General features: G+C 43.4%; 1 protein-coding gene, 1 long non-coding RNA gene, 2 other non-coding genes and 1 pseudogene across 5 annotated transcripts in view; 1 reads left to right on the forward strand and 4 right to left on the reverse strand.

Annotated features, from left to right (window-relative positions):
- Positions 1 to 5,064: 5,064 nt before the first annotated feature.
- LOC103664113 lies at positions 5,065 to 9,258 on the reverse strand. Its single transcript, XR_568935.2, has 3 exons — positions 8,695 to 9,258; positions 6,237 to 6,335; positions 5,065 to 5,697 (listed from the first exon to the last, which is right to left on the reverse strand). It is a non-coding gene; the product is annotated as an uncharacterized LOC103664113 (long non-coding RNA).
- On the reverse strand, positions 8,849 to 8,931 carry LOC121103308. Its single transcript, XR_005835462.1, has one exon.
- On the reverse strand, positions 8,984 to 9,125 carry LOC121103311. Its single transcript, XR_005835465.1, has one exon.
- Positions 9,259 to 9,413: 155 nt separating the features above from the next.
- ACAA2 (acetyl-CoA acyltransferase 2) overlaps positions 9,414 to 24,407 on the forward strand; it is a 33,213-nt gene continuing 18,219 nt past the window's right edge. Inside the window, exons 1-2 of one of the 2 annotated variants that reach the window (XM_008691936.2) lie at positions 9,414 to 9,784; positions 15,175 to 15,341. In XM_008691936.2, coding sequence (XP_008690158.1) covers positions 9,769 to 9,784; positions 15,175 to 15,341 — 183 coding nt within the window. In that variant the 5' untranslated portion in view covers positions 9,414 to 9,768. The remainder of the gene's footprint in view (positions 9,785 to 15,174; positions 15,342 to 24,407) is intronic. The other variant, XM_008691927.2, reaches the window with a different exon arrangement.
- LOC121103249 lies at positions 15,349 to 20,648 on the reverse strand (annotated as a pseudogene).

Below are 24,407 nucleotides of genomic sequence, written 5' to 3' on the forward strand. Positions count from 1 at the left end.
ACCACCCCTGCATCCCAGGGATGAATCCCACTTGGTCATGATGGATAATCCTTTTAACGTACTGTTGGATTCTATTAGCCAGGATCTTGTTGAGGATTTTGGCGTCCATATTCATTAGGGAAATCGGTCTATAATTTTCCTTTTTGTTGGGGTCTTTGCCTGGTTTGGGGATCAAGGTAATATTGGCCTTATAGAATGAGTTTGGTAGCTTTCCTTCTGTTTCTATTTTTTGAAATAGCTTTAGGAGAATAGGTATTATTTTTTCTTTGAATGTTTGGTAGAATTCCCCAGGAAAACCGTCCAGGCCTGGAGTTTTATTTTTTGGAAGACTGTTTATCACTGACTCAATCTCTTCATAATTAATTGGCCTGTTTAAAAAATCAATTTCTTTCTGTTTCAGTCTTGGTAGTTTATGGGTTTCCAGGAAGGCCTCCATCTCTTCCAGATTGCTTAATTTATTGGCATAAAGCTGTTGAAAAAGTTTCTAATAATCCTTCCAATTTCATTGGTGTTGGTTATGACCTCTCCTTTTTCATTCATAATTTTATTAATTTGGAAAAGCAGTATTTTTAATGTCTGCTTGAGAAGCTTCACTCTAGGGCCTATATTCAAACATGCATCATGATCTAAATTTAAACCAGGGGTTGGCAAACTTCTGCCTACAAGTTGGAGGTGGGGAAAAACTTTCCCTGTTTAAAAAAAAAAAAAAAGACTTATTGAGCAATTACCTCAAAGTTGCAGAATTCAAACACGGTAGTTTGGTATAAGAAAAGATGAGAGATCAATGGCCCAGGACACAGAGCCCAGAGACAGACTCAATCGCATGTATAACTTTGCATATGGTGTTAAAAAAAAAAAAAGTGGGAAAATATTTACAAGATCTGTATGGAGGAGTTTATAACAGAAGTGAAACATTGACAGCCTGGAGAAATTATATCACGTTTACAGATAAGAAGACTCAAATACCACAAAACTGTTGTCGGTTGTCTCTGAGTTGATCTGCATAAAGAATCAAAAAATCTCAACAGTTTTGGGGGGGGATTGACAAGCTAATTCTAAGATTGATATGGAAGTGCAAAGACCCAAGGATAAGGATGACATTCCTTAGAGGGAAAACTTTCCTAACAAGTATCAAGACTTCATATAAAACTTTAGTAATTAAGATGGGAATGTGTGGAAATGGCACAGACCAGTTGGCCAATGGAACAGAATAGAGTGCCCAGAAACTGAACATATATACAGAAACATGGGTAGGCTGTTTCTTACCTACAGGAGTACACGTCAAAATCACCTGGAAATCTTTAAAACCTAGGTCACAGCCCCACCTGTACGTAGAGGATAAGGCTTCTCCAGGGATGGTGCCCTTAAACACCCATGACTAGGAACCACCGTGAAATACTTCATGATACGGAAATAGTGGCCAGTGAAAAGTTACCTCTAAAACCAACCTCCCTGGGACGCCTGGGCGGCTCAGTCAGTTGGCGTCTGCCTTCGGCTCAAGTCCTGATCTTGGGGTCCTGGGACTGAGCCCTGCGTTGGGCTCCCTGCTCAGCGGGGAGCCTGCTTCTCCCTCTGCCCCTCTTCCCTGCTCATGCTCACGCATGCACGCTCTCTCTCAAAAACCTTCAAAAATTAATAAAACCCAACCTCCAACCTAAGGATGGACTCGCCTCTCTTCTGGGTGGCTGATGGAAGAAGCAGCTCACTCTTCAGGAAAGCCTTCACCTCCTACCCAGAGAGGTCTAGGCTTACCATCAAGGCATCAACAGGAAAACCGCGAAGATTCAAATTTCATACAAGACACACTTAGCTACTTAGAGTTGAGAAAGCAAAGAAGCCCATCAGCTGGGACCTGGTCTGGCACTTAGGGCAACAATGCCTGGTGGTGTGAGAAGCTGGACTGGCCCTCCCAGCCAGGCCAGCGTGTCCTCCCCTGGCACCCAATCTCACAAAACACCAACATCAGGCAAGGTCGCTCTGTGCCTATGATGAAATGAGACAACACAAGATCACTTGACAGGTCTGTCTAAATACAGAGACAAGACCACGTGCAAACCACTCAATCCCAACTCTGCCCTCTCCCAGCTAATAGGAGTGAATGCAGACTCACCAACAGCCAGGCTAGTCTAGCTCTGATCTGCCTCCTCCTAGATAGGATTGTATCACCCAAAGGCTTGTCCCTACTTCCAGACAGCACTGAACCCAGAGTGAAGCCCTGCTTCTCTGGACCCTCCCCAAATCACCTAAGCAGCCCCTAACACCCTCTCACTGAGCTGCCGTTCCCTGAGCTGTGCCCGCATGAGTGGTGTCCCTGTTGAAGCCTGTATTAAACCCTACACAGCATTGCTCAAACACAGGTGTGCTCCAGGACCAGTCTGGCTCGAGGGCATCAACGCAGTGCTGTCCCTGTCCAAAAACATGAGCCTTTTGCAAGGTGAACTTAGAACCAAGGAAGTACAGACATTTGCCTAAGGTTATATTACTTAAATTCTAAGCCTTGGTGAGGATGTAGACACTTCAAATAACTTTCAAACAGGTGGAGGAGGAAAACAAAAACAAATATCCTTCACCTAAGTGTGTGACAATGGCTTGAAGCTATTGCAACACGCCAAGATTTACAGTAAATATAAAATGAGGAAGTTCAGCAAATCCGTGTCCATTTCAGTCTACATTTCATTTCTGTTGTGCTTGTTCTGTAACTTGAACTTTCTGAAGAGTAGGTATTTGTTGTCAAGGGCAAAACCACCCTAAGCGAATAATTGCCTTATCAAAACCTGAAGTTATCACCAAAGCAGATTAACAGCACATACATAATTTTCCAAACTGCTCAAGATTAGTAAACTCGCTTGTCTCATTCATTCAAATTCACATACTCAGTTTTAAAAATTGTCCTAGCTCCTACTGACTTTACCAGCTTTCCTGTTTCCATTATTCCAACTTCTAAAGTCACTGCTGCTTAAGCTACCATCAATTTTGAGTGCTATTGGAAGTTGAAGCATGGGACAATTACCCAGAAAAAGCAGGAGATAAGGCTGAGCCTTAATATTTCTGAAATCCTAATGAAATCATAATACTAGAATTTACAGATTTACAATAGAGTCGCTGACTTCAGTTTTACGCTAATTCTACTTTCTCCTAAAAAAAATAAGTACAGAAAGAAAGAATAGATTTAAAAAAAAAACCGAAAGCAGGGTACCTGGGTGACTCAGTTGGTTAAGCCTCTGCCTTCGGCTCAGGTCCTGATCCCAGGGTCCTGAGATGGAGCCCCTCATTGGGGGGGGGGGTCCCTGCTCAGCAGGGAGTCTGCTTCTCTCTCTGCCTGCCACGCACCCCCCTCAGCCTCTCGAGCTCTCTCTCTCAAATAAATAAAATCTTCTTTTAAAAAATACTGCCAGTTAATGGGGCGCCTGGGTGGCACAGTGGTTAAGCGTCTGCCTTCAGCTCAGGGCGTGATCCCGGCGTTGTGGGATCGGGCCCCACATCGGGCTCCTCTGCTATGAGCCTGCTTCTTCCTCTCCCACTCCCCCTGCTTGTGTTCCCTCTCTCGCTGGCTGTCTCTATCTCTGTCAACTAAATAAATAAAATCTTAAAAAAAAAAACCAAACCTTTGATATGCATAGTGTAGTGTGATATGTAATGATTATACAGTTAAACATGAAAAGGACTACATATTTTAGAAAATAATTTGTTTCAGATAATTTTGAGACTTCCTCGAAAGATACCTTTTCTCTCATTCTTATATTGAGAAAGTTAAAAACCTACAGAAAAGTTATAAAAGTAGAACAATAAAACAACCATATATTCCTCCCTTTAGATTCCCTAACTGGTAATATTTTGCTATATTTGCTTTCTCTCTCTGCCAGGGTATTTACACACATTTTTTTTCCTGAGTCATTTGAAAATGAATTGCAGACATCATGACTCACCGCGTCACTTCTAAGAACAAAGGACAATCTCCCACATTACTACAATATAATTAACATAATCAGGAAAAGTTACATCAACACAACTAACTCATATAACTTATATTAAAGTTCCCCCAAATGTTCCAATTCTGTTCTTTAGAACAGAATTTTTTTGTTTTGGTTTTTTGTTGTTGTTTTTTTAGGGTTGTCTTTAATCCAGGTTTCAGTGAAAGATCCCACATTAAATGTAATTGTCATTCTCCAGCTCCTTTTATCTGATACCATTCCCAGGCTTTTTTTGTTTTTCACGTCAACATCTTTGAAGAGTTTAGGTCAGTCGTTTTGCAGACTATCCCTTAATTTGGATTTGTCTGATAATTTCTTTAGGATGGGATTCCAGGCAGACATTTTTTGGAGAGATCCTACATAGGTGAAGTTGTGTCCCCAGTGCCCCGATGACATGGCATCATTTTGTCCCATTATTGGTGATGTGAAGTTTGGTCATTTGGTTAAGGTGGTAATATTCCTAAGATTTCTCTACTGTAAAGGTTCATTTTCCTCTTTGTGATACTGAGACTATGTAAAATGTCTTTACATATATTAACATGTTTTTATATGTGTAAACCTTTAGCAAATGGTTTTAGGATCCACCCATTTTAGTGACATTTCTAATTAGAGAAAACTTAGTAAATTTGGAGGGACTTGCTGCCAGTGATTTGCAGGGTATCAGGTGGGAGATTGTGATACTTAGTGATGGAATCTTAATAAATATGTGGAAGGCAAATTGAATAGAACCTTCCTTCTCTTATTAAAGGACACTATATCCCTAATCACTAGTTGTACAAAGAATTTTCTCTGCATTTGAACTATAAGAAAGTTTTAATGAAAAACCCATAACTTTTATTTTTTTATATTTATTTTTTGGCATGTTTGGAGGGTGGCATATCTTTTTTTTCTTTTTAGACTTCAACTGTAAGATTTTATTACTATTTTTTTAATTTCAGAGAGTTTAGTGATTCATCAGTTGCATATAACACCCAGTGCTCATTACATCAAGTGCCCTCCTTAATGCCCATCACCCATGTTCCCCATCCCCCACCCACTTCTCCTCCAGCAACCCTCAGTTTGTTCCCTAGAGTTAAGAGTCTGAAAAACTCCATAACTTTTAAAGATCTGTTTATTTCCTCCACCCCTGTATCTCACTTTTCGGCATAATTCACTTTACATTCTCTTTCTGGTTTTTATTTTCTCCATTACAAAACACACAGTTTGGCTTAAGTTCATTAAGCGCCAACTTGAGATAAAATACATGTTTTGGCTCACCAAAACAATTCTATTTTGGCTTTAATTTTATGAGTAGCATTGCTTAATGCCACAAATAATTATTGAGTACCTCCTGTGTGCTAGGCACTATACCCAATGAGCAGCATTTTAATTTTTCTATTTGCTACTTGTTTTAAATTAATATCAACATTGAATTTCGTAGTAAATCTGAGCAATTGCACAGTGCCGTTCATCCAATGAGAGGACACCGCTAGAGTAGAACTTTTGATTGACAGGTAGTACAAAAGGCCAGAGCTCCAATTTCTCAATTATGAGCGAAGATAGACAAGTCCAAGTTCATCGAAGCAATTTAGAGATGTCAGTATGCAATATGAGAGAGTGTAGGTTACGTGACAGTCTGTGTAATTGTTTATAAAGGCCGTTGTGCCTGGCACTGATGGCCGCCGACTCAACAGCCTTTTCTCCAGCTTTCATCCTTACTGGCAGAGCCTGCTTTCCAAGATAGAAACTGAAAAAGACAGAAAATTTTTTCCAGCCACTTTTGCAGCTAGGTCATGGGCATACAACTCAATTCTGGCCAACGAAACAGAAGAGAAAGATGTTGCTTCTTGATAAAGAGATAAAACAAATGATGAGGGAGGGACACCCCTCCACACCCCTATATGGGACATTCCCCAGGCACGCCTGGCTGCTTTCCAGCAAAGAAAAGGGAAAAACAAACGGTTAAATGATAGAGATCACAGTCCTGCAGGACACGAGTCTCCAACATTTTGCAACTGTCTGAATGATTTACAAGAAAAAAGCCATCTCCAGAAACCTATAGACTCAATTTCATGGAGCCCTAACATCACCCTCCCCTCCACAGGATAGAAAATTATATATACAGTCACTTCTTACAACCCCAGTGCAGCTTTTCCTGCCCATGGGTCCTGTCCTCATGCTTTAATAAAACCACATTTTGCAAAAGACATCTCAAGGATGCTTTCTTGGCCGTGGGCTCTGAATTCCACCACCCCACCACTCCAAACCACATCAATAAACACTCACCTTCCCCCATCTGAACATGGTTTGGTGCAGACATGATGCCTACAGCTGTAGCAACCAAAAGCCTAGATGCTCGATGACATGGTAATACTTGGAGGCTTCCTGTTATGTGAAACAATAAAAAAAATCCTTAATGTTTAAGCCATTTTAGGTCAAGTCTTCTGTTATTTGCTGCCAAAAGCACCCCAGTTGATAATTAGCCCTAAAGGAAAAATAAGCCTTTAACTCAGGAACTATAACGGCAAAAAAATACTAGAACTGAGTTACTAGCTGTCAAACCCAAATCAAGTCCAATGCCCCGAGGTTTCCATTATATGCAATGTAATAACAACTTCTACACCTAGAACGGTACTCGCTCTGTATTGTCCTTGAGAGGATTGAAAAAATACTCAAATCATTTCCTGTAGGAACCCTGGGAAAAGGTGAACATTTAGTACTGACACAGTGCCTCACCTCTCCACCTACCTGAAACCACTTTATCTCCCACACATACCCTGCCCTGCAGAAAAAAGCAAACAAACCTTCAGAACCTAAGCCACTGTATACTAGAAAATATAGAAAGTCATCCTTAACAGGATTTCTTCCCAAATACTTTTATTTCTTCCTCCAAGGAAGATTCACTTAACATTCACCTCCTTTCATTTTGTGTAAGAGACCTTAGGTAATGATACCTGTTGGCTTCTCTACCCCCCTACTATATTCCACATCCTGTAAGTCCTGAAGACAACAGGCCTTGGGCATTTGAGAATCAAGGATTCAAAATTCTAGTTCAGCAATTTTCTAGATTGGAGGCCTTCGCAAGTTCTTTGGTTTCTCTGGGCCTAAGCTTCATCATTTATAAAATGAGAGAGGGAAAAAAAACCCATCTATCTCATGGGGTTGTAGACTGTCCCTCAGTTAGGATTTGTCCAATGTATAGGAATTGTATATTATTCCATTTTATATAATTATTATATCACCTGGGTATAAAAGTTATAAAACTATATGTAAGTGCCTGGCACAATGCTGGGTACACTGTATCCAAAAAACGGTAGCTTTTATTATCACTCCCTGTTCATTATCCAGAAGATGCAGGTGAAAAAAATCATCTGGTTGGTGAGAAGCTTTGATCTCAGTCAGAATTCTATTGGCTATACACACTTGTTGTGGGAACGTACTTTACATTTTTTTAAAAGTTTATAACCCTCAGAGCTTGCCTATGTATTCAGTCAGCTATCGTTTCCTGCATTCATTCAATTTAAAGTAACAGGAGAAAAGGAATAAATCTGAGGGTCAAACTGCAGTAGATGGTGAGAAAAACAGAACAATGGGAGACAGGGAGGTAGAGGGTGGGAAGGGGAAATAAAGTGATTTTTTTGTGATGGTGAACATGTTTTAATCATAGTTTTATTGCTGATGGTAGTATGGCTTATAAGAGTGTATACACTTGTGAAATTCAACCAATCTCAGATTTGCACATTTGGGACACCTGGGTGGCTCAGTGGGTTAAGTGTCTGCCTTTGGCTCGGGTTGTGATCCCAGGGTCCTGGGATTGGGTTCCGCATTGGGCTCCTTGCTCAGTAGGGAGCCTGCTTCTCCCTCTGCCTCTGCTGCTGCACCTGCTGTGCTAACAAATAAAATTAAAAAAAAACAAAGATTTGCACATTTGACTACATGGAAATTTTAAGAAAAACCATAAATAAATATTGACATCTAACAGAACCCAAGCCAAGTGTTCCCAGAGTTAAGATTTTAAAGATTGGGGGCACCTGGGTGACTCGGTTAAGCATTTGCCTTTGGCTCAGGTCATGCTCAGCGGGGAGTCTGCTTCTCCCTCTGCCCCTCCTCCAGCTTGTGCTCGTGCTTTCTCTCAAATAAATAAAATCTTAAAAAATAAAGACCACATTCACATAACTTTTTTTTTTGAGAGAAAGAGAAAACGAGGGAGGAGGGGCTGAAGGGGAGAGAGAAAGAGAACCTTAAGCAGGCTCCACCCCCAGGTGGGAGCCTGAACCAGGGCCCCATCTCACCAACAGGAGATCATGACCTGAGCCAAAATCATGAGTTAGAGGCCTAACTAGACTGAGCAACCCAGGTGCCCGTCGGGTAACTTTTACTACAGGATATTATGTCTTATTATTGCTGTTAATCTCATACTGTCCCTAAATCATAAACTTTATCATAGGTATGTACATAAAGGAAAAAAAACTTAGGGCTTGGTACTATCTGGTTTCGGGCACTGCCTAGGGGTCTGGGACCATGTCTCCCTCCCCTCCCCCCATTGGGCGGGGGAGACTACCGTATTAAGGTCTGCATTAGAAAAATAAAGTGGTTTGTTGTTAGAAGGACAGATGTGACATGGCAAATATGGCAAAATGTTCACTACTGCAGAATACAGGTGGTGGATGTATGGGTGTTCACTGCAGAAACGCTTCCAGTTCTCTGTATGTTAAAATGTTTTCATAATAAAAATGATGGATACCTTGCAAGAAGGCTACAGGAGCCTGAAAGCAAGAGTCCAGGGCAGGCAAGCCCTGAGGGTTCACAGAAACCTCCAGGCGATCCACCGCAGCCTCCTAGGCACAGAAACCCGCCCCGCGTCCCCGCGCCCCCGCTCTGCGGCTCTCCTGCTCGCCCGGTCTCAGCCCGTGCTCAGCACACACTCCATCACCTGGTTCCCAGAACTCAGATTGCGCAGTGGTCCTGTCATCATCGACCAGGGCTCACAGTTCCAGCGGCAGAGGCCTCCCTAACTCTCCCTCATCTCCCCGCCCCGGTCCCCAGCCACACTTCATCTGAAACGTTTTTATAATCCTCTCAGGCTCCGGGCCAGCGGCGCCGCCAGCAACGGGGCCCGATCATATAAGGAAAATACTGCGAGCTCATCTGGGGGCTACATTGGGGACTCGGGGACTCCCTGTCCCCCGACACTCGCTACATCCCTCGGACGCCCATCCCCACCCGCAACCCGCACCAAGTCTCGACGCCCCTCTCAGGCCCAGCGGCCTGGGCCTCTGCCCCTCCGCGCAGCCGCACCCCGCAGCCCGCGGCAGAGGCGCAGCCAATCCCCTCGCGCCGTCCTCCGCGCCCGGCCTCCCGGACTTCCGGCCCCCGCGCCAGCCCCCTCGCCCGCGCCCCCTCCCCGCCAGCCCCGGGAGGGCTGCCTTGGGATGAAGGGAACATTCGAGGCGGGATTACGGGGCGGGGGGCGGGTTGTAGAGGCCAGGGACAGGATGGACAGCGTGGGGTCAAGTCAAGGTCTCGCTTTGGAAAAGAGAGGTAAAGCGTGAGGAAGAAATGCGCTGGCAGGGAACGATCTCTTCTGCAGGGCCCGGCTGTTAGCGGACTTTGTGGTTCCCAGGTGAAGGCACGCGGAAGGCCGCGTCTGGCCGAGGGGGCGATGAGCTCGGACCAGCCAGAGGAGAGGTCGGAAAGTGGGTGAAAGGGCGGGGGCGGGGCCTCGCGGGGCGCCGCCCCCAGCTTTAAGGCCTGGAGTTGGGTAGGCGCCCTTCCTCATCGCTGGAGTGGAAGTCCTGCGTCGTTTCGCGCTGCGGCCATGGCCCTGCTCCGAGGTGAGCGTCGCTGGGGTCATCTGTAGGGGGCTTGATAAAAGCCCAACCCGGAAGGATTGTCGGGTCAAGGAGAAAACATACTTGTAGGGCACTAGCGACAGCGATTTTGGTGCAGTTTCCAGCTGAGGGTAGAGACCAAGATTTGCTTCCGACCTTGAAGGTCATTACCCTTCTTCGCGCAGACCACCCCACCCCCGCCCCGTTCTTTTCAGCTGTTAGGCAGACTGGCGGCGCCGGAAGCACCGGGGGGCCTGGGGAGGAGGGCTGCTTCGCAGAAGAGTCCCCCGCCTCTGCACAGGTCCGGGATGCCGAAGTTTGTGGGGGAGGAATTGACGGTCTTTCAGGGTCTCCGGGGAACTTCCGCCCCAGTGGCCTGTTCCACCACATGCGTGGTGGCATTCTGTTGGAAGACCAGCTCATTCCCTTTCACTACTTTAAGTTGACTCCAGGAAACTGCAGTCACACTAGTATATAAATTCTAGGGTTAGGAACTTAAAAAAAAAAAGTGTGTAAACTCCCTTCACCGAACAGATGGTCACAGTCGGTGGAATTTTAAGTTTAAGGAACAAGAACCGATCCCCCAGTTTTTTATTAGCATCCCTGTACAAGGTGGTTGCACCCAAGGAATAGTGCTTTTACCGTTATTTGGCTTTTTTGGGAATGTCTGTGTATCTTTCAAGACACCTAGGCGTGCCTGCCTAGCTATTTTAATCTAGAAACTGAGATGGATGCTGTAGCAGTGATGTGGGAAACAAAGGGAGGAGAAAAATTACTACATTTCCTTACTGCCTCCAGTCCATTGACAAGTCCTTGAAACAGGCAGAGTGACATTCCTCTAGGGACTTAAGTGCCTCAATATTAATACTTTGCTAAGGGCAAAAGGCAATCCTAGGCTGAGCCCCCCCCCCCCTCCCCAGGATCCTGTAAGTCCACTTTAACATAAAAATTCCTTGGGAGACTTCCTTTATCTCTAACCCCCCCCAAGATACGTGTTGGCAATCATCCCCCAAGCATATGGCCCACTGATATACATCCGAAGTGTGTCATGACTAAGGTTTTATTACACGGTAATAAATGACCTTTTCCCAACAATAGCTACCCCCTCAAGGTCCTGGAAACCTTGCTTCCAAAATTCCTTAGAGACTTATAACGCTATCCCGAACCCCCTCCCAACTTGAGGGTATATAATGGGCCCCGCCTCATGACCCTGGTGCAGCTCCTTCTGCCCACGGGTCCTGTCCCCGTGCTTTAATAAACCACCATTTTGCCCCAAAGGCATCTTAAGAATTTTTTCTTGGTCGTCAGCTCCAGGCTCCACCCCATCTCACCTCACCAGTGTCCCAAAACCTCATCAGCAGCGGTTTTCCTTAATTTGTTCTGGTTGCTGTCTGTAGTTGCTCTAATTAAGTGAGTTAATATTTAACCTAACTGGGACCTCCGGGAAGGCAGTGTTCCTGTCTGGCGTTCTAGTGGGAGGTTTTGTCTATGCTGTCACATCAGCACATCTTTGCCAAGTCCCTTGGCAACCACCGACCGTTATACTGTCTCCATAGTTTTGCCTTTTCCCAGTGGCATATAGTTGGAATCATACAGTCTGTAGCCCTTTAAGATTGGCTTCTTTCACTTAACAGTGTGCATTTAAGCTTCCTCCTGGTGTTTTCGTGACTTGACAGCTCATTTTATTGCTGAATGATGTCCTATTATATGGATGTGCCACATCCATTCACCTACTGAATGACATCTTGGTTTCTTACAAGTTTTGGCAGTTATGAATACAACTGCTGTAAACATTCGTGTGTAGGTTGTGTGGATATAACTCTTCAACTCATTTGTATAAATACATAGGAACAGCGATTGCTAGATCATATGGGTAGGGTCGGTTTTGTTCTGGTTTTATAAGAAACAGCCAAACTGTTTTGCAAAGTCCTTGTCTTTTGCATTCTCAGCAGCAGTGAAAGAGTTTTTTTGTCTGCATCCTCACCAGCATTTGGGGGCGTTGGTGTTTTGGATTTTAGCCATTCTAATAGTTGTGTAGTGGTATCTCATTTTGTATGTCCCTAATGACTTAGGATGTTGTATATTTTCAAAGGGCTGTTTGCCATCTTTATGTCATCTTTCATGAGGTGTCTGTTAAGATTTTTTACCCACTTTTTAACTGGGTTGTTGATTTTCTTTTGTTGAATTTTAAGATATATTTGTAATGAGGGAGCAGAAGGCTGGCTGAAGACAAAGCAGAAGCTGACACCCTGCAAAACCCCTCCCCTCCCACTCCTGGGCGGGACCTGTGTGACATCTTCCAGGAATCTCCCAACTGTCTTCATGTTGCTACCTCACTAGAGGGGGAAACAACCTTAACTTGACAATGGCTAGGCTTCTGGTATCTTGTAGGTATCTTGTAGGTCGACCCTCTTTAGCATATGAAAATTTCTTTTGAGGGGCACCGGGGTGGCTCATTCCGCTTTCCGCTCAGGCCATGATCCTGGAGTCCCAGGATCCAATCCCACATCGGGCTCCCTGCTCCACAGCAAGTCTTCTTCTCCGTCTGACCCTCCCCCCTCTCATGCTTTCTCATTCTCTCTCTCAAATAAATAAATAGAACCTTAAAAAAAAAAAAAGTTCTTTGGAAACCTCCCTTTTCCTTACTTCCCCAACTCCTGAGTATATAATCAGCCACTCCTCAAGATCCCGGCGCAGCAGCTCTTTCTGCCCACGGGTCCTATCCCCATGATTTAATAAGCCACCATTTTGCACCAAAGACATCTCAAGAATTCTTTCTTGGTCGTTGGCTCCGGGCCACGCATCACCTGTATTCCAAAACCACATCATTTGTGTATATTGCATATCAGTCATTAATCAAATAAGTGTTTTTTAAATATTCTGTCTCAGTTTGTGACTTGTTCTTTTCATTTCCTTTAATGTGTCTTTTGCAGAGTAGAAGTTTTTAATTTTAATGACATTGACCTTACCACATTTTTTTTTCATGGATCAGACCTTTGGTGTTGAATCTAAAAAGTTACCACCAAGCCCATGGTCACCTAGACTTTATCCTGTATTATCTTGTAGAAGCTTTATAGTTTTGCATTTTACATTTAAGTCTATGAGCCATTTTGAGTTAATTGTTGTGAAAGGTTTAAGGTCTGTGTCTAGATTTTATTTTTTAATTAATTAGTTTTTGCATGTGGATGTCCAGTTGTTCCAGCACCATTTGCTGAAAAGACTGCCCTCTCTCCATTGAGTTACCTTTGTTCCTTTGTCAGACTTTGAGGTTCTCTTTCTTGTTTTCTTTTTTTTCTCTCTTCAGATCATAAAATTTCCGTGTGCCTATGTTTAGTCACTGAATCTTTCATTTTCATTCTTCTGTTAAGCCCATTCAGTGGATTTTTTATTTCAGATATCTTTCAGTTTTAGAATTTCCATTTTGATTTTTTTTACAGTTTGTTTTTCTTTCTTTCTTTCTTTCTCTCTCTTTTCTTTTCTTTTTTTCTTTTCTTTTCTTTTCTTTGACAGAGATAGAAACAGCCAGCGAGAGAGGGAACACAAGCAGGGGGAGTGGGAGAGGAAGAAGCAGGCTCATAGCTGAGGAGCCTGACGTGGGGCTCGATCCCACAACGCCGGGATCACGCCCTGAGCCGAAGGCAGATGCTTAACCACTGTGCCACCCAGGCGCCCCTGATATTTTTTAAAGTTTGTTTCTTTGCTGAGATGGCGTAACCTTTATTATAAGCATATTTACAATAGATATATTTACAATAGATAACTGCTTTTAAAATCCTTGTCTGCTAATTCTAACATTTGGGTCATCTTGGAGTTGGTCGCTGTTGATTGTCTTTTCTCTTAAGAATGAATCATATTAAAAAATTTTAAAAATTAAAAAAAAATGAATAATATTGTTTCTTCATATGTGCATCAATTTTGGATTGTAGCATGGATGTTGCATGTGAAACATTGTAGAGCCCGAATTCTGTTGTGTTCTTCCAGAGCATGTTAATTTATTGATTGTTTGGTTGGCTATTTATTTTTGCAGGCAGTTAATTTGGCTGAACTCAGTTGGTTTAAACTCTGTCTCCCCTGTAGAGGGCGACAGCTCAAATCGAAGTTCAGTTCTGTTAGCCTTAGCTAAGGTGTTTGTAGGTGCATGGTTAAAGGGTCAGCCAGATATTTAGGCAGAGTTCGTATTATAGGATTTGGGCTCCTGCCTGTGGTCCTTTCCTTTCGCAGATTCATTCTCATTTACCAGTGGCTGTGGTTGCCATGAACTCAGTTCTCTTAAGTCTTCAAGCCAGTAAGACTGAGTTTTCTGTGTTCTAGCCATTCACGTAGTGTGAACTGTTTGCCTTCAAGTCAGAGGCTATAAATAAATTGGACACTCACCCAGTACTGTTCCCTTCTTCCATATCTCCTCCATATCTGCCTAGTTTTGTTCATTCTCCAAGGCCTTCCAGTAGTCATTATTATTTGCAGGAGAGTTGATCAGATAGGAGCCATGACCACACAGAGGCTGTAATGAAATTAGGAAGAGGACATGGGAAGGGGAAAGAAAAATGAAATAAAATACCAATATAAAAATAGGTAAACTATTCATCAAAGAGGTTTAGAGGACATTTGCAAAAACTGAGGAAGGTATAGTGGCACAGAATAACCCATCTATCAGAACAAAACATCTATAATGCACTGAAATAATATTTTTATGGTCTTGTAAATATCTGAATATTCATAAAAATTAATTGGATCTGTTCTAAATTATAGTTGTATATGTTAGGAGTAACATTCTTTTATTTTTTAATGTTTGGGTTTTTTTTAAGATTTTAAAAATTTAGAGGGAGAGAGCATAAGCAGGGGGAGGGGCAGAGGGAGAGAGAGAGAGACCCAGGTGTCCTAGCATTTTAGTTTTAAACAAACATTTCTAGCATTGTAAATCACCTGAGGACGAGAATGTTTTCTAGCAAGATGGATTTACATTGCAGCATGTAGTTTCTGGGGCCAGTGTATAGCTCAGACTAATACCCCTTCATTAAAAGACTGCTTTTGGGGGCGCCTGGGTGGTTCAGTCGTTAAGCATCTGCCTTCGGCTCAGGTCATGATCCCAGAGTCCTGGGATCGAGCCCTGCATCAGGCTCCCTGCTCGGCGGGGAGCCTGCTTCTCCCTCTCCCACTCCCCTTGCTTGTGTTCCCTCTCTTGCTGTCTCTCTCTGTCAAATAAATAAAATCTTAAAAAATAAAAAAAGACTGCTTTTGTGAGCATAACTTGTTCCACATATTATTATGTGACAAAAATTGTCTGAGTTCTAATTGAAAATAGTACCTAATACTAGGTTACATAGTGAGATTATTTAAAGCATGTTAGGGACACTAATCTGTCACTGCTTACAAGTCTCTCTTCATTACAATAGGTGTGTTCATTGTTGCGGCTAAGCGAACACCCTTTGGAGCATATGGAGGTCTTCTGAAAGACTTCACGGCGACCGACTTGACTGAATTTGCTGCCAGGGCTGCTTTGTCTGCAGGCAAGGTCTCACCTGAGACCATTGACAGTGTCATTGTAGGCAATGTCATACAGGTTAGTAGGGCAGAAGGGAGGTATTCGTTCTTGGTGCTTTATGTTATTAAGAAGGTAATTTCTTTAATATGTCTTAATGTGAATTCGTTAATAATGGTTAAAGGTATTTATGATTTCAGTAATCCTGTGACTCTAGAAGCAATGGCATACATAATTCAAAGCCACATATAATCTGGAAGCTGTATATCTGTCCCATTGGGGTTATATTTCATTGCTTCTTAACATTAGATTCATTTCCTTGACTTTTTTTCAAGTTAATTGGTTCTCTCTGTGTACCAACTAAGGAGGGTAGAAAACCCAGTCAATATAACACATCTCCTATAATTTCTTAAACAGTAGGAGCATGGTCAGTATTTGTTATGGGAAATAAGTTTCTTTACCTTCTATCTTGCTATGTTAAGGTTGACAAAATAGATCATTCATTTGCAGATAATGAAAGCTGTGTATTCCTTTGAAGTGTGGCCAATAAGTGGGAGCTCCCTTCTTTCTCCCAGCTCTTGAAATAGGCTCAACGTGGAGTGCGTTGCCACTGCGAGTACTGGGGCCCTGTCACTGTTCGGCTGGCTCAGAAAGTGGTTGTTCCATACTAGGAGAGGCGGGCTGAGAAGACTGGAGGCTGCTGCCACCCCGTCCCCCAAGTGCTCAGCTCCTGGGGCAGGGAGAAGGCTCAGAAAGGGGTGTGCAGTTGTTTCCACCCCCCAAGTTCCAGAGCCGTGACTCAGATTTTGCTTCTACCAGGAACTGATTTTGTTTGTAGTGGAATCTAAAGGACTTCATTTTTTTTTCAGTGACATTTTTCTTTGCTTTAATATTTTTTGTCCTTTTCTGCTTTCGAAATGAGCTCTCAATCACAGAATATCAAAGTATGCTCAAAAATGCAAGGCATCGGCACACTATGGAGAAGCTCACAAGTAAGGACAGATAGCAGCACGTGACAAGAGGTGGAAAGTGATCGAAGAAGTGGTTACAAATGTTCACGAGACACTAAAAGTATCCAACAGGTTGTGCCGTAATGTCAGTCACTACCTTGGTGTGTGGCCTCAGCGTGTTTGGCTTCAGAGTCTACTTGGCAATACGATTTCTTCCAGTTAAGAGTTCTTGGCTTGCACCAGTCACAGGGTGGCCGGAGGGCACCGGACCCATCTGTTAGCTTTTCAGAACTGCTGTTATAGACCCGATAGATGTCCTGAGAGACTTCGGGAGCTCTGCATTTCAGCAGCAGCATGTAATTTGGGGTTCCTGTAGCTCACCCAAAATCCGGATGCTGTTATGGAGCTTCCAGGATTGGTACAGCATGTCCTCCCCCTCCCCATTCCTCTTGGTAAGAGTGTAAGCATTGTCGTTTTGCAGTTTGCTGTAAACTGTCAGCATTTAATTGACATTCCTTAATCTGAAACTGAAGTTCTCTTTCCTTGGGAATAGCCTTCCACGTTTCCAGAAGACCTGGCGCTCCCTTTTGAAATCCGCAGAAAGCACATTGAGTGGGGTGAGACAGCTGAAGTAGAAGACGAGACTATTGTTTTTTACAGCCGCCTGCAGGTTATTCAGAGGTTGCATCTTCATGACCGGATCGAAGGTGTTCAGAGGCAGGGAGACATCCGTACGCTGGTTTGGCATCAGTGGTGTATGGTTGACCAGAGGAGTGCTGGGGATCACACCAAAGCTGCTACTCTGGTTTGACTGGATTGCAAAGTCTGTCACGTGCTGCAGAGCTTTGTTGGTGAAGTTCATTTCCATATAGATGTGCACTTGGTGGTGAGTGAATGTTCTGAAAACCCCCAAGCTGTTAGCTTTTACTGCAGGCAGTCAGACAGCCTTAGGAACCACATGTCCAGCAGGTCACATGCCTATCCCCTGGAGGGTGCTGACAGGTCATTGGGACCCCTGCTGACCACAGGGGGCAGGGGAGTAGGTGGAGGAGCGAAGGTTAGAGGCCCTGATGATGGGATGGAAGGGTCCCACCAGACCATCTAGTCCTCCTTCCAAGAGGTATGCTGTTCCTATCTGTATGGAGGACACCTGAAGCACATTGACTGGGGGACCGAGGTTAAGGTTTAAAAGGTCTAGAAGGTCACCTTGAGAGGGGTAACCTGAGCCGTTCCAGGTTGGTGGCAGTGGTGGTGCCAACAGGGCTGTCACCTGCATCATGGCCCCCATGATGTATTGGCAAGTGTTTGTGACAGATTCCATGGCTTCCTTCCACAAAAGCACTGGGAGGCTTATGGGACACCAAGGTCAAAGATCCAGTGTGGCAGATGAGCTCCCCCAGCAGAGGTGGCACAGTAAGATCTGTCTCCTCAGACATCAGTGGCTTCTCAGACAAGACTACTGCTTTGCCTGTGTCGGGTCTGTTGAGAGAAGACACCAGTAAACATAGCCCCGGTCTCGAAGGTCAGGTTTGTCAGAATCCTGCGTTGCCACACTCAAGACTTAGCAGCTCCTTTGTTTCTGATGGTTTGTTGAGAAAGAGCTTCACTGTGGCAGTAAGCGGAGAGCTGCACCTGGGCTGTCGTCATGCAGACCCTCCAGGAAGCACTCCAGGGACTCATCTGCATTGTCAGTTCTCGCAGCGTATTCTCCCACCATCCAAATCATAGGAGCGTCTGGGTCATCCAGCGAGTCTAAGGTCTCACACAGAGTGGCAATGATACTTTCATACTTGTTGGAGTATTTGTGAAAGATGTCCCTGATGGCAACAGTTGCCTCTTGGACCACAGAATTCCCTTGGGTCTGGGTGAGATCAAGCAGTGTGCTTGCACTGCACTCTGTGGATTGCTGCACTTTGATGGCCCGCGCAGCTCTGCAAGCAAAGTCAGCATCCACGTCTGTGGCATAGCCCTTTAATTCTGCCAGAACCTGAGCCATGTTGGCTTGGGATGCCAAACAAATCATGATGTCCAGTTCCTCTGATTTATCATAGATGGGATCATTGTACTTCGCAAAGAAGACTTTGATTTCTTGCTTCAAGATTTTGGGTCTTTCTTGGACAATTAGATTGAGATCCCTCAGGGTGACGTGCTGCGTCTCTGTCTCGCAGACAGCGAAGTGACAAGTGGAGGGGCCAACTCCTTCAGCAGCATATTGTAGTACTCAGAGTCTTGGGTAACAATTCTAGAAACTTCATTAGGACTTTTACTGCTGAAAGCACCACTGCTGAGTTGGCTTGAGGTAGCCGGGGAGTTACACGCTCACAGATGCTGCAAGCTTCCCGTCGTCTTTAGGGTTGTAATTCGACAGGCAGCCCACAATGAAAGTCTGGCCCCATCCAGTGCACTCCTTCCGGGCTGTCAGCAGCTTGTTAATGTTCTGTGGGTTCAGATTGAGTAGGTTGCTGTTTGGGTGAGATTCACTGACTTCAGGTAATGCTGCTACAGCATTAGCCACCACCATTGGATTTAAATCTACTATGACATCCCACAGAGAATCCAGAAGTCCGTGATCTTCTGCCATTTGGGCATTGATATCATGGAGTTTTGGCACACAGACTGCTGCTGTTCTCTGAAATAGGGATGTTTACCCTTCAAGCACTTGCGGAGGGGGTCACAGAGATACTCTGTAATCTTGTCCACCTGGATGCACCCCGTGGTCCTGACTGCCAAGACCCAAATTAGAGGATTGGGACCTTCACAGTGCTTCACGAAGCTGTTGGCAGCCATGATGGTCATGTCTGCCTGACTCTTGGCCTAGTTCATCAGATAGAGATATGTGAGCTTCTTTAATTCTGGATTGTCAGTTTGCATACGGTTCACTGCATCTGGAAAGTGAGAGTGGACATCCTTGCCCACAGCCACAGCAGCAATCACTTTCTTCACGGCCATCATCCTTTTTCTTGTTGAGTTCAGCCTTAAATTCAAAGATTGTTCCTTTTTCATTGGTTGTGAAGTACTTGGAGTCAGTCATGGTGAGGGATCTTTAATGTGCACCATCGGCAAGGGTGGGGGTCGGCAGCAGCCAGAGAGCACGGCGTGAGTGGTGGTGTAATGGTTTCCTCGGACTTCTTTCATTTCTGTGGCTGAATAATACTCCATTGGAGGGAATACCACATTTTGCTTTTCTCTTACTCTGTTGATACACATTTGGGTGGTTTCCACATTTTGCTATTATGCGTAGTACTGCTTTGAACATCATATACAAGTTTTTATGTAGACATAGGTTTTCATTTTGGGGGTGTATACTTAGGAGTGGGATTGCTGGGTTATATGGTATCTCCATGTTTAATTCTTTTGGGAGCTTTCAGACTGTTTTCCAAAGCAGCTGCAACTTTTTATAATCCTACCTGCAGTGTTTGAAGGTTACATTTTCTCCCCATCCTTGGCAACACTTGTTATTGTCTGACTTTTTGATGATAGCCATCCTAGTGTCTGTGAAATAATATCTTATTCTGGTTTTGATTTCCCTTTCCTTGGTGACTAATGATGCTGAACATCATTTCTTATGCTTACTGGCCGTTTCCATATTCTCCTTGGAGAGGTATCTATTCAAATCCTTTTCATTTTTAATTGTGCTGTTACTAAATTGTAAGAGTTCTTTATATATTCAGGATACAAGTCCTTTATCATATATATGATAAATTGTCTTGTATTCCATTCTAAATTGTCTTTTCGCGTCTTGATAGTGTCCTTTGAAACATGAGAGTTTTTCATTTTGATGAAGCCCAATTTTATTTATTTTTTGTTTCTCATGTTTTTGGTGTCATATCTAAGAATCCATTTCCAAATGCATGGTTATGAAGATTCACCCCTGTTGTTTCCTCTGAGACTCTTTTATAGTGCTAGCACTGACACTAGGTCGATTCATTTTTATTTAATTGTTGTGTATGTTTCGAGGTACAGGTTCAACTTCATTCTTTCCATGTGGCTATCCAACTGTCCCAGCACCCTTCGTTGAAAAGACCATTCTTTCCTCCGTTGAATGGTCTTGGCCCTCTTGTTAAAATCAGTTGACCGTATCAATTACTCTATGACAAAGGAGGCAAAAATATGTAGTGGGGAAAAGACCGTCTCTTCAACAAATGGTGCTGGGAAAACTGGAGAGCTACATGTAAAAGAATGAAACTGGACCATTTTCTCATACCACACATAAAATAAAATGGATGAAAACCTGAATATGAAACCCAAAACCATAAAGATCTTAGAAGAGAACACAGGCAGTAAATTTCTCTGACATCAACCATGCAGCACTTTACTAGATGCATCTTCTTCGAAGGCAAGGGAAACAAAAATAAACTATTGGGACTACATCAGAATAAAAGGCTTTTTTTTTTTTTTTTTAAGATTTTATTTATTTATTTGACAGAGCGAGACAGCCAGCGAGAGAGGGAACACAAGCAGGGGGAGTGGGAGAGGAAGAAGCAGGTTCATAGCAGAGGAGCCCTATGTGGGGCTCAGTCCCAGAACACTGGGATCATGCCCTGAGCCGAAGGCAGACGCTTAACGACTGTGCCACCCAGGCGCCCCCAGAATAAAAGGCTTTTGCACAGTGAAGGAAACCATCAACAAAACAAAGAGACAACCTATTGAATGGGAGAAGATATTTGCAAATGGTATATCTAAAAAGGGGTTAATATCCAAAATACATAAAGAACTTACACAACTCAACACCAAAAATATCAAATAATCCAATTAAAAAATGGGCAGAGGACCTGAGGAGACATTTCTCCAAAGAAGACATACTGACGGCCAACAGATGCATGAAAAGATGTTCAGCATCATGAATCATCGGGAAATGTAGATGAAAACCATAGTAAGATAGCACTTCATACCTGTCCGAATGGCTAAAATAAAAAACACAAGAAATAACAAGTGTTGGCAAGGATGTGGAGAAAAAGGAACCCTCATACACTGTTGGTGGGAATGTAAATTGGTACAGCCTCTGTGGAAAACAGTATAGAGTTTAAAAAATTAAAAATAGAACTACCATATGATCCAGTAACTCCACTACTGGGTAATGTAACCAAAGAACATGAAAACACTAATTCGAAAAGATACATGCACCCTTGTGTTTACTGCAGGATTATTTACAATAGCCAAGATCTGCAAGCAGCCTAAGTGTCCATCAGTAGATGAATGGCTAAGGAAGATGTGGGGTGTGTCTGTGTGAGTATATGTATACAATGGAATATTATGCAGACATAAAAAAAGATGAGATTGTGCCATTTGAGACAACATGGATGGACCTAGAGGGTATTATGCCAAGTGAAATAAATCGAACTGAGAAAGACAAATACCATATGATTTCACTCATGTGGAATCTAAAAAAACAAATCGATACACAAAGAAGCAGAATCAGACCTATAAATACAGACAGCAAACTGATGGTTGCTACAGGGGAATGGGCAAAATTGGGTGAGGGAGGGTGGGAGATAGAAGCTTCCGGTTATGGAATGAATAAGATATGGGAATAAAAGGCACAGCATAAGGAGTAGAGTCAGTGGTATGGGAATGGGATGCTAGCTAGCTACACTTGTGGGGAGCACAGCAGAATGTAGAAAACACCGTGTTCTACACCTGAAACTAATGTAACATTGTGCGTCAACTAAATTCAAATATAATTAAAAAATAATTTTAGGTTTGCATTGAAAAAATAGTACACTGTCCTCCTTCACTTAGAAAATTAACACGAAATATCCTGGAACACACATAAAAAGGTATATATAATAAAAGCCCTGTTTACAAAATGGAAAGGTAAAAAATAAATAATAAAATAGGGCAACCAGGGGCACCTGGGTGTCTCAGCCGCTTAAGTATCTGCCTTTGGCTCAGGTCATAATTCCAGAGTCCCAGGATCGAGCCGCATGGGGCTCCCTGCTCAGTGGGGAGTCTGCTGCTCCCTCTGCCCCTTACTCTGCTCATGCTTTCTCTCTCTCTCAAATAAATAAATAAAAATCTTTAAAAAAGATATTAAAATAATAACAAATAAAATAGGGGCACCTGGGTGGTGCAGTCAGTTGAGTGACCGACTCTTGGTTTCTGCTCAGGTATGATTTCAGGGTTGTGGGATTCAACCCCATTGGGCTCTGTTATAGTTTTATAGTTAGTTCTCTGAGAACCATAAACACCTCCACCCAAGATACATGTTAGCAATCATCTTTCAAACATGTGGCCCACTTACATACATCTGAAGGGTCTCAAGACTCTGTTTTACTAGACGGTAGTAAAGAACCTCATCTGAATGGCCGCTGGCCCCTCAAGGTCCTGGAAGCCCTGCTTCCAAATTTCTTAAAGACTTAACGCTCTAACACCCACTAACTAAAAAGTATAATCAGTCACTCCTCACAATCCCAGTGCAGCTCTTTCTGCCTACAGGTTCTGTCCCTGTGCTTTAATAAAACGTCTCAAGAATTCTTTTCTTGACCATTCACTCCTAGCCTCACACAGTCCTCCTTGCAAGAAAAAAATTTTTGGTAACTATATGATGTGGTTTTGGAATATAGGTGAGGTTCGGTGGGGTGGGGTCTGGAGCCGACGACCAAGGAAGAATTCTTGAGATGTCTTTGGTGCAAAATGGTGGTTTTATTAAAGCATGGGGTGTCCCCGTGGGTAGAAAGAGCGGTTGCACCGGGGTCTTGAGGAATGGTGATTACATACAAGAAGGAAAAGGGAGGTTTCAAAAGGGTTTTCATATGTTAAGAGGACTGACCTACCAGATACCTACTAGATACCAGAGGCCTTGCCCGGGTCAGGTTAAGGTGGTTTTTCCCTCTGGCAAGGTTTTAACAATATATAGTTGGGAGATTCCTGGAAGAATGTCACCCATGTCCCACCCAAGGTGGGGGTGTAGGGGGAGGTTGCTGTCAGCTTATCTTTGTCTTCAGGCAGCCTTTGGCTCCCTCATCATATATATATGATGACAGATGTTAACTAGACTTATTGTGGTAATAATTTGCAATATATACAAATGTCAAATCATTATGTTGTACACTTGAAACTAGTATTTTATATGTCAGTTATGCCTTAATTGAAAAATAAAACAAGAATAGGAACTTTTTTAAGGGGGCGCCTGGGTGGCACAGCGGTTAAGCGCCTGCCTTCGACTCAGGGCGTGATCCCGGCGTTCCGGGATCGAGCCCCACATCAGGCTCCTCCACTATGAGCCTGCTTCTTCCTCTCCCACTCCCCCTGCTTGTGTTCCCTCTCTCGCTGGCTGTCTCTATCTCTGTCAAATAAATAAATAAAATCTTTAAAAAAAAAAAAAAAGGGACTTTTTAAAGAAGGTCAGTTCTGACTAAGATTTATGGAATGTTAAAAAGCCAGAAGAAACCCTAGAGATTTTGTAGAACTCCAGGCCTCTCTTAACACATGAGGAAACCTCCAGAGAAGTTTCAGAGCTGAGACGGGTAGTCTGTAACAGTCCTGGGCTAGAATGGGGATCCCCTGACTTCTAGTTCAGTATTCTTCCTCCTGTACTAAGCTGGTCGCACAAATCTTGGTGTTAAAAGGGACGTAAAGTCATTTCCCTGGAGCACTTAGAGAATATGTAACCAAAAAAAAAAACAAAAAAAAAAAACAGTTACTTTCTGGAATACAGTGACCAAAGTAGAAGACATCTGGTTTATATGTATCAGGTAGGACCACATTCAGAATTTACATAAAACTAAGTGTGTATTGTCGTAAGATCTCCAGAAACTACCTTTATTCAGTCAATTGGGCTAGAATTTAACAACTCAGTCATAACTACTCCACTCCTTTTATTTACAAATGAGGCACTTGTGAATCCATTTGCAGATAACTTCCCAGAGGAGCAATTTGAGGTAAGCCAAAATTCACACTGCTAGTGAATGAAGAGTCTAGATTAGATGCCAGTCCAGACCCCCTGACTCCTGGCTAATATTCTATTACCTCAGGCTACTGCTTGATTTTATGAAGCACCTATTTTACCGGTCTGGACATTAGAGACTATTAGAAGTGTCTCCAAAACAGAAAACCCTGGCAAAAGAATATCCCCTGACCAACAATCTTTTTAAAAGATTTTATGTATTTGAGAGAGAACGAGCAAGCCAGCTTGCCGGCACGCACATGCCTGGGGTGGGGGGTGGGGCAGAGGGCCTAGCCCTGAGCCTGATCTCAC

This window comes from Ursus maritimus, unplaced genomic scaffold, assembly GCF_017311325.1.
Source record: "Ursus maritimus isolate PB19 unplaced genomic scaffold, ASM1731132v1 scaffold_18, whole genome shotgun sequence".
Lineage (NCBI taxonomy): Eukaryota > Metazoa > Chordata > Mammalia > Carnivora > Ursidae > Ursus > Ursus maritimus.